Source organism: Camelus dromedarius, chromosome 15 (assembly GCF_036321535.1).
Source record: "Camelus dromedarius isolate mCamDro1 chromosome 15, mCamDro1.pat, whole genome shotgun sequence".
NCBI classification, from domain to species: domain Eukaryota; kingdom Metazoa; phylum Chordata; class Mammalia; order Artiodactyla; family Camelidae; genus Camelus; species Camelus dromedarius.
The window spans coordinates 46,318,567-46,332,052 of NC_087450.1; the positions used below are offsets into that span (position 1 = coordinate 46,318,567).

The 13,486-nt window shown below is 39.3% G+C and overlaps 1 protein-coding gene across 1 annotated transcript; it reads left to right on the forward strand.

Annotated features, from left to right (window-relative positions):
- Positions 1-904: 904 nt before the first annotated feature.
- On the forward strand, positions 905-1,377 carry LOC105100039 (large ribosomal subunit protein uL11-like). The gene has a single exon (XM_064494235.1). It carries the CDS (start codon positions 905-907, stop codon positions 1,337-1,339), a length of 435 nt encoding a protein of 144 aa, XP_064350305.1. The 3' UTR covers positions 1,340-1,377.
- Positions 1,378-13,486: the final 12,109 nt, after the last annotated feature.

Sequence of the window (13,486 nt, forward strand, 5' to 3'; positions counted from 1 at the left end):
TTACAGGTAGAATAGATGACTCGCTCTTGCCTGATTTGAGGGACCTGAGAATAGATTCTGAAAACAATTTCGTTAAATACCACAGGGAATAGAAATATCACCATTAGAAGTATTTCTTTGGTATTAAAATTCACAGGGGGAAATGCATTGTGTATTTATCAGTTACAATTATTATTCATAATTCTCTGCTAATAATGTCTTAAGTTCATGTGGCATTCTGAAGCTTATAAATAATTTTTATTTGCCTTATCTCATCCATTTCTCACGAAGGACCTCTACGTTAGCAGGTAAGAGTTTTTCCATTTTTCCCCAGATCTTTTTTTTTTAGTTAAAAAAAAAAGTATTTATTTATTTTAGTGGGGAGGTAGTTAGGTTTACTTATTTATTTTTAAAGGAGGTACTGGGGATTGAACGTAGGACCTTGTGTGTGCTAAGTATGTGCTCTACCACTTGAGCTATCCACCCTCCTCCATTCCCCAGATCTTATAGCTACTGGGGCTTGAATTCAAACTTTTAAACCCCCAGAATAATGCTGTTTTCTAAATGTTTCAGTTAAGTATCACTGTATAACAAACTACCGCCAAACTTATTAATTCTCATATTCTGTGGGTTGCGCTGGGCAGTTCTAATTTTGCATGGAGTCATTCTTACAGCTGCATTGGACTAGTGGCTGGACTGCAGCTGCCTGCTGGGGTCCCTTGCTTCCCACTGGCCTCTCCACGTGGCTAGCTTCGACTTCCCCACAGCACGGGGAGGGGGCGGTTAGGTTAGTTGGACTTAGGCAACAAACTTCCAAGAATGAAAGTGGAGGTTCTACTTTCAGCTTTTGGCTTGGAGGAGGCCAAGGTGCAACTTTCTTTGGTCATCCTGAATCCGGGTTCATCTGACACCAGCTGCCTCCACCATGCTGCCTAAGTTCGACCCCAGTGAGATCAAAGTCATATACCTGAGGTGCACTGGTGGAGAAGTCGGTGTCATATCTGCCTTGGCCCCAAAGATCGGTCCCCTGGGTCTGTCTCCAAAAAAAGTTGGTGATGATATTGCCAAAGCGACTGGCGATTGGAAGGGTCTGAGGATTACAGTGAAACTGACCATTCAGAACAGACAGGCCCAGATTGAGGTGGTACCTTCTGCTTCTGCCTTGATCAACAAAGCCCTCAAGGAACCCCCAAGAGACAGAAAGAAGCAGAAAAACATTAAGCACAGTGGAAACATCACTTTTGATGAGATTGTCAACATTGCCCGACAGATGCGGCACTGGTCTCTAGCTAGAGAGCTCTCTGGAACCATTAAGGAGATCCTGGGGACTGCCTGCCCAGTCTGTGGGCTGCAATGTTGATGGCCGCCACCCTCATGACATCATAGAGAACATCAACAGTGGTGCAGTGGAATGCCTGGCGAGTTAAGAACTACAAAGGAAAATGATTTAATAAAGGGTTATTTGACAACAACAACAAAAAAAGTGGAGGTTCTAGGGCCTCTTAAGATCTGGATTCAGAGACTCAGAACACTACTTCTTCCACATTCTATTGGTCAAACCAAGACACAAGGTCAATGCAGATTGAAAGAGAGAGAAATCAGACCCTCTTTTGATGGGAGGAGTTGTAAGAAATATTATAAAGGAGTATGGATACACAAGGAGGCATGAGGCCTGATTCATTGGAAATCTTTTTCTTTCTTTCTTTCTTCAAAAAAAAAAAAAGCCTTATTTTGTAGGAGAGTTTTAGATTACAGAATAATTATGTAGGTAATTCAGAGTTTCTGTATACTCTCTACCTGCTATTAACCTCTTACTGTAATATGATATCTTTGTTACACTTAATGAATCAATATTGATGGAACATTAACAGCTCAAGTCCATACTTTATTCAGATTTCCTTGAATTTTGCCTAATGTCCTTCTGTTCCAGGATTCCATCCCGAATATGACATCATACTTCGTCAGCATGTCTCCTTACACTCTTTTTGGCTGTCACAGTTTCTCAGACTTTCCTTGTTTTTGATGACCTTGCCAGGATTACCAGTCAGGTATTTTGTTGAGTGGTTCCTCAACTGGGCTTTGTCTGATGTTTTCCTTGTGATTAGACTATGGGTTTTGGGGAAGAAGACCACAGAGGCAAAGTGTCATTTGTTTTGTTTTGTTTTATTTTGAAATATATAAGAACTTTATTTTTGTTTGACTGAAACATTATGCTGTACACCAAGGACTAATGTGACACAAAGTGTCATTTTTATCACATCATATTAAGAGTACATACTATTAACATGACTCATCAGTGTTGATTTGACCTTGATTTCCTGGCTGAGGGAGTTCTTGTCCACTGTCAGTTTACTCTTTTTTTTTTAATCGTCTTTCCACCCCATGCTCTTCAGAAGGAGGTCACTATGTACATCTCACACCTAAATGGTGGAGAGTTATGCTCTCCTTGATGGGAGACCAACATCTACATAAATTATTTGGAATTCTTCTGCATGGGAACGCTGTCTCTTCTCCTCTGTGCATTTTTTTTTTAATAATTTATTTGTCAGTATGGACTCCTAGAATTTATTTTACACTTTCGGTTATTTATTTTGTTGATCAAATTTTTGGCAACCATGTTTAATCAACTATGTCACTACACTATAAAAGCAGAATAGGATTTTTTTTAACTTTAAAAAATATTACACACATAGAGAAAATTGTACAAACCTCAAGCATACTACCTGATGAATTTTCAGAGACACTCATGTAATCAGCATCTAGATAAAGAAACAAACGATTCTAGCTGTCCAGAAACCCCCCTCATCCTGCTTGTCAGTCATTAACCCCCACAAGAGTAACCACTATCCTGACTTTTTTTTAAATTGAAGTATAGTCTGTTTACAATGTATCAGTTTCTGGTGTACAGCATAATGTTTCAGTCATATGTATCCATACATATATTCTTTCTCATTATAGGTTACTACAAGATATTAAGTATAGTTCCCTGTGCTATACAGTATCAGCTTGTTATTTGTCTGTTTTATATATAGTAGTTAGTATCTGCAAATCTTAAACTCCCAATTTATGTGACTTCTGATAGTATGGATTCCTGTGGTCTGCTGTTAAACTTTACATAGATGGAATTATACAGTATGCACTCTTCCATGCCCCTGGCTTCTTTCACTCAGTATGATGTTTGTAAGATTCACTCATGTTGCTATGCTTTGTTGAAGAGCAGGCATTCTCATTGTGCAGAGTTTTCATCTTCAGGCCACCTCACCCCATTGGGAAATGGGCTAGGTTTCCCAAACTTATTTGATTGCTGTCTTAGGTTGAAGTTCTCAAAAACAGACCCTGAGACCAGAACATAAGTACAAATAGTCCATTGGGAGTTGAGCTCATAAAGTGCCAGTCAGGGAGTGATGAAGGAAATACAGAAGAGAGAAAGCCAGGCAGAGGAGTTGACAAGCATCTGGAGCTCAGTCCCTCAAGGTCCTCCATGGGGTTCTCCCCAGGAGTCCTCCACTGGGTCCTCCACGAGGTCCTCTGGGAGACTGTGCAGAACTTATCTCAGAGCTGTCCCCCAGACAAACAAAGAAGCTGGGGTATTTACATACCAACTCCTTTCAATTATTGCTGGAGAGCTAAGTACATTAACACTGTGGCAATTACAGTCAGCTTCCAGTGTGGGTTAAAGATGCACCTACAGCCAGAGAAAGCCGGTAGGCACAGGGTTGCAGGTGCCAGCAGGAAAGTCATCAGAGTGAGGGGAGGTCTATGCCAAGGGAATAGGTGCAGGGCAAATGTTATTCTTTGTTCCACTCGTATCTTGTAAAATTAAGTCCATTTTGCTGTTGATACTTTAAGGTGGTAGTCAGCAGCAATATCCAAAATAAAAATTAACTGACAGATACAAAGTATGTATCAAAACGATAAAAATTTTTAAAACGTGGTGGCCAGAAAGGGTGATTTGGGGATGTGGAATGAGTATTTTCATACTTTGATAGTAGAAATCTAAATTGTTTAGTTTTTATGGAATGGAATCTGGCAATGTCTGTTAAAAATAGGTATTCCAGAGATGATGGATGCTCATTAAACCTACTGTGGTCATCATTCCTTGATGTACATAAATCAAATCATTATGTTGTACACCTTAAACATAGACAGTGCTGTATGTCAGTTATATCTCAATAAAACTGGGGAAAATAGGTATTTCATTGCAACTACTGGATAAATAAGTTCTGGAAATTTGTACCTGCAGCTGTATTGTTATTTTACTTGTCATTCCCCTCCTCTCCCACTCATTCTGGATCCCCCTCACCCTCAGTCAACATTTTTGCTGGTCTTGGTTACTTGCCTTCATCCTTGAGGAGTTTCAGATCTCTATCCTTGGGGGATCAGAGTCTTTGGTTACTGAGCCTTTGCCTGAGAACCAAGTGCTCCAATCCAGCAGATCCTTCAACAGGGAGCCATGCTGGTGTTTTGAGTCTCCTGGTATCAGTGCTAACTCAGAGGTCTTGAAAGATCTGGATATTCCCTTTCCCTCATTGTTCAGTTATTCTAGTAAATGACCATAAGTCCTTTTGTGGATAGATTAAGGGAAGCAATACTGTATTATTGCAGCATTTTAGGGTTCGTCCTCAAGGGGACTGGATGTCTCCTTCAATTGATGGGCTCTAGGTGTGAGAATTGACTCAGGTCTGGAAACTAGGTGAGGGATTATGATTTTCCGTCATAGTGGCTGACCTCAGCTTTCTACTCACTCATATTAGTTTTATATTGCCACATAATAAATTACCACAGACTCAGAAGCTTAAACCCTATGTTATTATCTTACAGTTTCTCTAGGTCAGAAATCTAGGCATGGCTCCACTGGATCATCCACTTGAGTTCTCACAAGGTTGTAATCAAGGTGTCAGATGGGCTATGTTCTTTTCTGGAACTCCTTTCTGGATGGAGCTCCTTTCTGGAGCCTGCAGTACTCTTCCAATTGACATAGTTGTTGGTTGAACTCAGTTCCTTGCAGTTATAGGACAAAGGGGGATGCTCCTGGCACAGTGCCCTCTCTCTTATAGGCAGTTCACTTTCCACTAGCTTGCTTCTTCAAGGCCACCAGGAGGATCTCTCAGTCCAGTTGGTTAAGTCTTTTATAATGTAACCCAATTAAGGAAGTGACTATCCCATCACCTTTGCCATCCATGCTCTACTGGCTAGAAGCAGGACACAGGTTCTCAAGAACAGGGGATTACATGAGAGTATGACTCATGCGGGGAGGTGGCTTACCTTAGGGTGTGTCTGTGCGTCTGCCATATTCATTCTTGGTCTTTCTTTGATTATATAAGTTAGGCAGTAGCCTTGTTGTCTACACAAGTATCTTGTTCCCAGGAACACCATGGTCTATTAGCCATTGACCCTTGACTCTGATGATGAGATGATGATCTTGTGACTTGCTTTGACCAATAAAAATGGCAAAAGTGATACTGTGTCAGCTTCAGAGCCTAGGCTTTGAGATGCCGTGCATCTTTTGCCTTTGCCCTTTTGCTATGCAGAGATCTCCACTGGACAAGGAAGGTGGTCTAGTCCAGGAAAGGCGAAAAAACTAGATGGAGGAATACCAAAGTGTCCCAAGCCAACAGCCAAATTCAACTTCAAGACATGTAAGTGATACCGGCTTGAACCTTTCAGCCCAGCTAATTCTGCAGTTGAATGCAGCTACTTGAGTGAGCCCAGGCAAAACCAGAAGAGAAACCACCCAGCCCACCCATAGAATCAAGAGAAATAAGAAATCATTGTTGTCTTAAACCACTGGTTTTGGGGTGGTTTATTACACAGCAATACGTAACTGAAATACATATCTCTACACTAACTCTGGTCAATCATTGTTTGATGGTTGCTCCTAGGGGCACTAGGACCCTGACTTTTCTGGACTGCCCTGCTCCTGAGTCAAGCATGCTCCAACAATCGGGGAAAATTCTCAGGCAGAGAGTCTCAGATGTTTGCAGAAAGGAGCTGCCAGCAAATACAGGAACACTGAGTGTTGAGCAGATATGACGGAGACCAGCCTTGTTTGTTACAACCTCAGAACCTCTTTTTATCCAACTTGTAAACAGTATGTGGAGTGGGGGTGCGGGGTGGAGAGGAAGAGGTTTCTTTGAGGAACCAAGAACATTGGACTGGATGGTGCCTCTGAGAGATACCACCAACTAGGGGAAGAATTTGCAGAGCATAGACTCAGGGCCTGTCCTCTTTTCAACTTCTCTGACTCTGTACGAGAGCTGGAGTTCTCACAGCCAGCTGTCAGCCTGCATGCCTAGAATCCCACCTTTTGTTTGCTCTCAGATTCCTCTCCATTTCTCTCTGCCTTCTAGTAGGTGAGCTCACTTATCATCCCTTGCAGGACTCCTCACTAGGCTGCTATCAACCCAGTTGTCATTCTCACCAGTCAGCACCCACCCATCTCCCAGCCGCTGCCTTTGAGGTCTCCACCAACTCCAAACCCTGTCCTGTTCAAAACTAGTTCATTCAGCGTTTCTGCTGTTTGCCACATCAGTATCAGTGTTTTTCCCGAATCAGGACTTCAGGATCTTGATTTTTAAATCTTTAAAAAGAATTTGTCAAAAAAGATCTCATTGGTGAGATGAAATTACAGAAAATCTCAGGTGTGATTTCCTCCGTTTCTGCATTGCAAAGGAGATTATATTCAAAGTTGCAAAAACTGTGATGCCCTAGGCTGCAGAGGTGTTCCCAGGTAACAAATGTTGTGAATTAACATTTCAGAACATCTTTGGAAGTTTACCAGAAGAAATCTTTTTTTTTTTTATTCTGTCTGAACACTCAGAGAGATAGAAGCAAATTTTGTGTACATACTAAGATAAGCTGTGTTCCTGTATTTGGAATATAAGGAAGTGGTTCTACAAGGGACTGACCAAATGAATTTACTTCCAGTTTATTAAGACCACAAGAGCAAAAATTAAAGCATTTTGTATTAGCTATGCAGAAACACTCGGGTTTGAAATATCCAAATGCAGGGGAGCTATATCTCAAGTGGTAGAGCTCATGCTCAAGCATGCACAAGGTCCTGGGTTCAGTCCCCGGTACCTCCACTAAAAATAAATAAACAAGTAAATCTAGTTAAAATATCCAAATGCAAAGAAACTCACTTTAGAAGAAAATCTTAGTCTTACATCAAAGATCAGAATACAGTATATTATTTACCACTCCTATGAACTGCAAATGGTGGCAAAAATAAATGAGTTTGTTCCATTTTTCTCCTTTTTTTCCTACCTCTTATGAGAGCTAGTTAACATTTTTGAGCATCTACCATATATCAAAAACTGTCCCATTAGTTTAATCTAATCCTCAGAACAACATCCACTATGCCAACTAGTTCTAGTTTAAATTCATGACCACACATCTCAAAAGGAGTCTCAACGCTGCCAAGCAACCCTACCACACTTCTCCAGCATGTTCTCCAGCCCATCCTCCAACAACTATTTCAGACATTCTCTACTCTTCTCAAATCTCCCACATCCTCTTCTGCCTCCTCAGTCCGGACTGCCTCTCCTTTCTGGTCCTAGATCCCTCTCCACCTCACTCCATTCTAGGTCTTCTTTATATCCCACTAGATCTTCTTTATATCATGTACCAAACTCTTTCCTCTGGCCTTTGAAATTCCCCTTCTCTCTAACTGGAATGCTCCACACTCATCTTCACAGGGATAGTTTCTTCTTGTCTTTCTTGTCTTCTGTCTCAGCTCAAATGTCAAATTCTCCAAGAGGCTTTCCTTGTAAATCTAAAGATGCTCTTACACCATCACTCCCTTGCACATCAAGTTGTTTTATTGTCTTCCAGGCATTTATCATCATCTGATAATTGTCTTGTCTATTTATTTCTCCCCTATCTCCACTTGAATAAAGCTCATGACAACAGGGCCTTACCTACCTGGTTTACTTCTGTGTTCTCAACATCCAGATCTGAGCCTGTCACAAAATAGGCTCAAAATGAATTTTCAGGGAGTAAACTATCCCAATTTTGGGCAAATGAGGAAACTGAAGATCAGACAATCTAAATAAGTTGCTTAAGTTCGCTCAGGTAGTAAATGATGAAGTTGGGACTTGAACCAAAATCTTTTTAGGTCCAGGTTGTATTCCTGTCCATGCAAAAAAAAATCTTTCTTACTAGGATAAACATTTAAAAATGTATTTGGCCTCTGAGGAGGTCTTGTGAATGTGGACAGCATGTAAGACCACGTCAGAATGAATAGTCAAATTCCTCAGGCAGAAAACCAAGGAGATGCCGAGGACATCTGGCTGGACAAAGCCCTGTGGTAACTAAGGAGCAGAGCAGCCCGGCTATTCCCAGCTTGCTCCTGGCTGGCTTCCAATTCCTCTGCCTTCCTTCCTGCTTCCTGCATCTCTGAGTCTCTGACCACCTGCAGTTCAGATCAGTTCAGTACAGGCTCTGGTTTTCCCTTCATGCCCATGAAGTGAGCTAGTTCATGCCTGTCAATAGCATCCAGATTTATGCTCTAGAGAACCTGGAATAGGATATTTTCCATGGGGGTCTATCGACTAAATCTGTGTTTATACATCAGCCTTAATTCTCAGGAAGCTGCCTTTTTTTTTTTTTCCAGAAAATGAAAACCTTGTGTTGACTCTTCATCAATCCTTAAATTGACTTGTAAACAAAAAGGGAAGGAGAGAAAATGAGGACTGTTTTGGCTGTTGCCTTAATCAGCATTCAGGGAAATCTTCATAAATCAGCTAGAGTCTCAAGGAATGCTGGATTTCAGGGATTATTTGTTGGATTACCTTCAGAAACCAAAATCTAGACAGGTTACAGTATTATCAGCTATTGAATGTTCATATACCTGGCATTACTTTAAGCTCTTTATGTGTATTTTATCTTTCCAACAAATGTATGAAATAGATACTATCAATATTACACCCATTTTACACATGAGAAGACTGAGGCCAAGAAAGTTTTTTGTGTTTGGATTTGCCAGAAGTCACACCCTTATGTGATAAAATTAGAATTTCATCCACTTGACCTGACTCTGGAGTAGAGGTTCTTAACCACCCCAACTACCACCTGCTTTGTGTTTGTTTTTTCACTATAGGTTCCTTTGGCAGATTGCTGAGGCCCATGGACCCCTTCTCAGAATCTTTTTCAATGTGTAAATAAAATACACAGGATTACAAAAAAAAAAAAAAAAAAAGACATTTATATTAAAATACAGTGATCAGCTTATTAGAGAAAAAATTTGTGATATGGTAATACATGTGCTTCATTGTTAATGCCTCAAACAATAAGATCTGGTGGCAGGTCTAGTGATACTGAAACTGTGAAATTATGATAAATGCAAAAGTACTTCTGTAATATAATATGAAAATATCTGTGATTTCTATTGGTGACAAGGTCATAGGTGACAAATCAGTTTAAAGTTAATGAAAATAAAGATGTAATTTGTCTAAGCTAATGGACCCCCTCCCTTGGACCCCAGGTTAGGACGTGACACCTGACCAAGAACCTGAGGACATAATGCCCCCAAAAGTGTTATGAAGCCCTCCTAACTGGTCTCCCTGATTCTCTTTGGTGGGGGAGGGAGAGGAAATTAGGAAATTTATTTATTTATTAAAAAAATTTTTAATGGAAGTACTGGGGATTGAACCTAGGACCTTGTGCATGCTAAGCACACCACTGACCTATACCCTCCCCTGCTGTTTCTAATCTCATTTATTCTCCCTGCCCCATCCACTCTTCACTGGCTGTCATTCTAAATCACAGTCTAAAGGTTTCCTCTTTGGAGACTTGCTATGCACCCACCCTAGTCCTAAGCCCCATAGAATTTATCACCTTTTCATCTATGTACTTTAGGATTTTGCATATATGTTTATGATTACATGTATGACAACATATGGTATTCAATTTGTTTATAGGTCTTGTTTACTTTAATATGAGCTACTTGGGAGTAGGGGCTGTGTCTTGCTCATTTATTAATTTTCTACTTTTTCATTTAATAAAATTATATTGAGCCTCTAATATTACAAGGTATTATTCTAGGCACTGGAAATATAATAATGAACATTATAGACATAGCCCTTGTCCTCCCTGTTTTGCCATTTTGCATTCATTTCTGGTCCTCTGTGTTTGGTGTATGGTCAAAAGATACTAAATTAATCTGTTCGATTGAATTGGATTGAATATTTCAGGTCCTATTACTAGTTGGCAGAAATTGCCCCTAAAATAAATATCTCTTGAGAAGTTCCTCAATTTTCATATTCTCATATCAATTGCCAGGTATATCGCCGACATTCAACACTCAATTCCTTTTCTCTCCTTTCCTCTTGCTGGCGCAGTCACCAAGTAAGCAAAATCTTGTTCCATAGTGAAAAATGGAAACAGCTGGCTATTTGTAACTTTTGCAGAAGGGAAGACGAGTTGAGAATGTCTAATTTTGTCCTCTTTTCTGGTCAGGTACAATATATAAGATACAATAGCTAACATTTATTGATGGCTTACAATGTATCAGGTGTTATTCTAAGCACTTTATTATATCTATTACTTCATTCAGACCTCATAATAACCACTAGCAGAGAGAACAGGGGCTTGGAAAATTTAAGTGGCTTGCCCAACTTCTGATAGGCAGAATGTACTCAGGTGGGGAATTCCAGCCCAGGCAGTCTGCCTAGCATCTCTTCCTGTGTGCAGCCACTGCTATTGAATCAATGTAGGGTCAGAGGTAAGGACTTGGAACAGCCCTGGAACAGCCTACAGCCTGCCTCCTGGCCATGACCTAAGCAAACATGATCAAACAAGCAGGGTTGAAATGGCAGGCTGGTTAAGGCTGAAGTCTGTGGCTAGGGTAGAGCTAAGAAGGGCTTCAGAAGCCTTGTGCTCGGACACATTCATGTTTATACTGTGTATTTACTACTGTCTTTTTGAAACAAGTGATCAATTTATTTCCCCCTGGAATTAATGTTGGTTCTGCTGTATCTGAGGCTACAGGAAAAAGTTTCTTTTTTTAAGATAGCATTATGTTGTATTTATTATTTAATTACTTTATTTTGATGGGGGGAGGTAACTAGCTTTATTTATGCTTAGAGGAGGTACTGGGGATGGAACCCAGGACCTCATGCATGCTAAGCAAGCACTCTACCACTTGAGCTATACCTCTCCCCGGAAAATGTTTCTTAAAAAGGAAATTGTCTTCGGATTATCATTAGACAGACTGGATAATTCTACCAAACTGGGGTATTTTTTAAAGTTAATTGTAATGAAATCTGATTATCATGTACAATATTTACCTAATCTAGGCCCCAACTAAAAACATAAAGCAGAAATACAAGGAGTACTTGAGTATCTTTTTCACATATGAACAGAAGTAACCAAAAAAATATTTTTTCCTTCTCTAATCAAAAGCTATAGTGTGGCTGAATGGATTAAAAAAAAATAAAAACGCAATTGTATATATTTACACATATGTAAGGAGGCAAAGGTAATGGCCACAGACACCCAGACTCTGGTTTACCCTCCCTGAAAAATCAAAATAAAAGAGGAATATCCTCTAACTTTTTCCTAAATGGCTATAACTGAATTATGTAAACATCGTTTATTGCATAAAACTTAATTTCTTCCCTGATATCACTTTCATCATAGTAATACTAAGCTCTGTTTATACCAAGGCCTGTTTCTAAATTATCTATGGTATTCTGTCCACTAATCCCAGTCAGTTTTGGAACCAGTTTCCCTAGTTTTGATTATTGACTCTTTTTGTTTTAAACAAGATTATTATTTCTTAAAAGTATGTTTTAAAACCTGTGAGGCAAATCTTCCCACATTGCTCTTGTTAAAAAAAAAAAAAACTTTATTGAATAATTTTTATTTCTTATTTGAGATAAATTTTAATTTCATTTTGTTAAAATATACCCAAATAAATCTCCCTAAGATATTAATTGGAATTAAAAGCATTTAGAATAGTCTTCTTATCTAAGGTCATTTATTTATTAAGAGTCTTATTCTAGTTCTCTCAGAAATGAGTTATTTATTTCATATAGATTATAAACTATCTGGACATTTTTCTTCTTGACAATTAGTCCTAATTTTAGGTATGAGTGTATAAAATATGTATATACGGGTCTGCTTATATGTGGTTTTTTTCAACAAGTATAGCACCTCTATTTTCATTTTACAGATCTTTAAGTGTGGGGAGAAGTTTGTTCAATTAGAAATCATAATATGTGGAATCAAAAGAACTAGAGTTTGAGGGGAGGGTATAGTTCCAGTGGTTGAAGTCCTGGGTTCAATCCCCAGTACCTCCTCTAAAAATAAATGAGTAAATATAATTACCTCCCCCTCGAAAACAAACAAACAAACAAACCCAAAACAAGAGTCTGAGTCATGAGTCTAACCAAACTGTTTCAGCTTCCTGCCCTTGGGTGAGTCATGTTTATCTATTCCTTTGTTTTCCAGGCAGAGGTATTACTGTGTGGGGAGACTGAACTATTGTGAATGGAGCTTTTTAACCTCTCTAATTAGTTATTACTGGTGTACAGAACATCTGTTGATTTTTTAACATAAATTTTTAATTGTGGTAAAATATACATAAAACTTACCATTTTATTCATTTTTAAGAGTACAATTCAGTGGCATTAAATACATTCATATTGTTGTGCAACCATCACCACTATTCATTTCCAGAACTTTTTCATCATCCCAAACTTAAACTCTGTACCCATTAAACAGTAAGTCCCCATTTTCCTCTATTCCTAGACCCCAGTAACATTTGTTAATTTTTATACAACGATGTTTAATCAGGACTTTTCAATGAACTCTTTTAAATTTTAAATTAAAACTATGTTTTAATTTGTATTTCACTGATACTCATGAATGAGATATTGTATTTATACGTTATTACCTACATGAATTTCTTTTGTGAATTGTCTATTCGTATTTATTCTTTCTTCCTTTTGGAGCAGACTGATGTTTCAGCAGAGGCACTAAAGTGTGCTTTTTCTCATGGGAGAAAAACAATTTGATTCAATACATTTTAGATTGCTTCCCATGGGGCAAGCTATTCTCCACTATGAATCTGATTATATTCTGACCTTGGGTCCTTTCTCTTTCCACACAAAGTATAAAATCCCTCCTAATCCCTGAAGCTTAGCCCATTTGGAAGATTTTCCCTCATTGCTGTCTTTCGCGGTTACCTGAGTGGATGGTATTGCAACTGAGGTCCATTTTCATCTTGCTTCTGCATACCCAGCTGACCTATACATGAACAAGCTTGATTTTTCTCTTCCTTTGTCAGCTGGTCATAAGGAAACCTCCCATGCAGCCACAGTGTGAGCTGAAGGAGGGGTATCAGTGCAGCAGCGGTGTGTGACTCGGGGACCTGGACCCTGTATTGTGTAGCTTACTTATGCTCTCTGGCCTGATTGTGCCCAGTCCCAGATGGGCCACTTCCCTCTTACAATGAGTTGCTGTTGGGTCCATCTGACATTATCATTTGGTAGAACTCACTGAC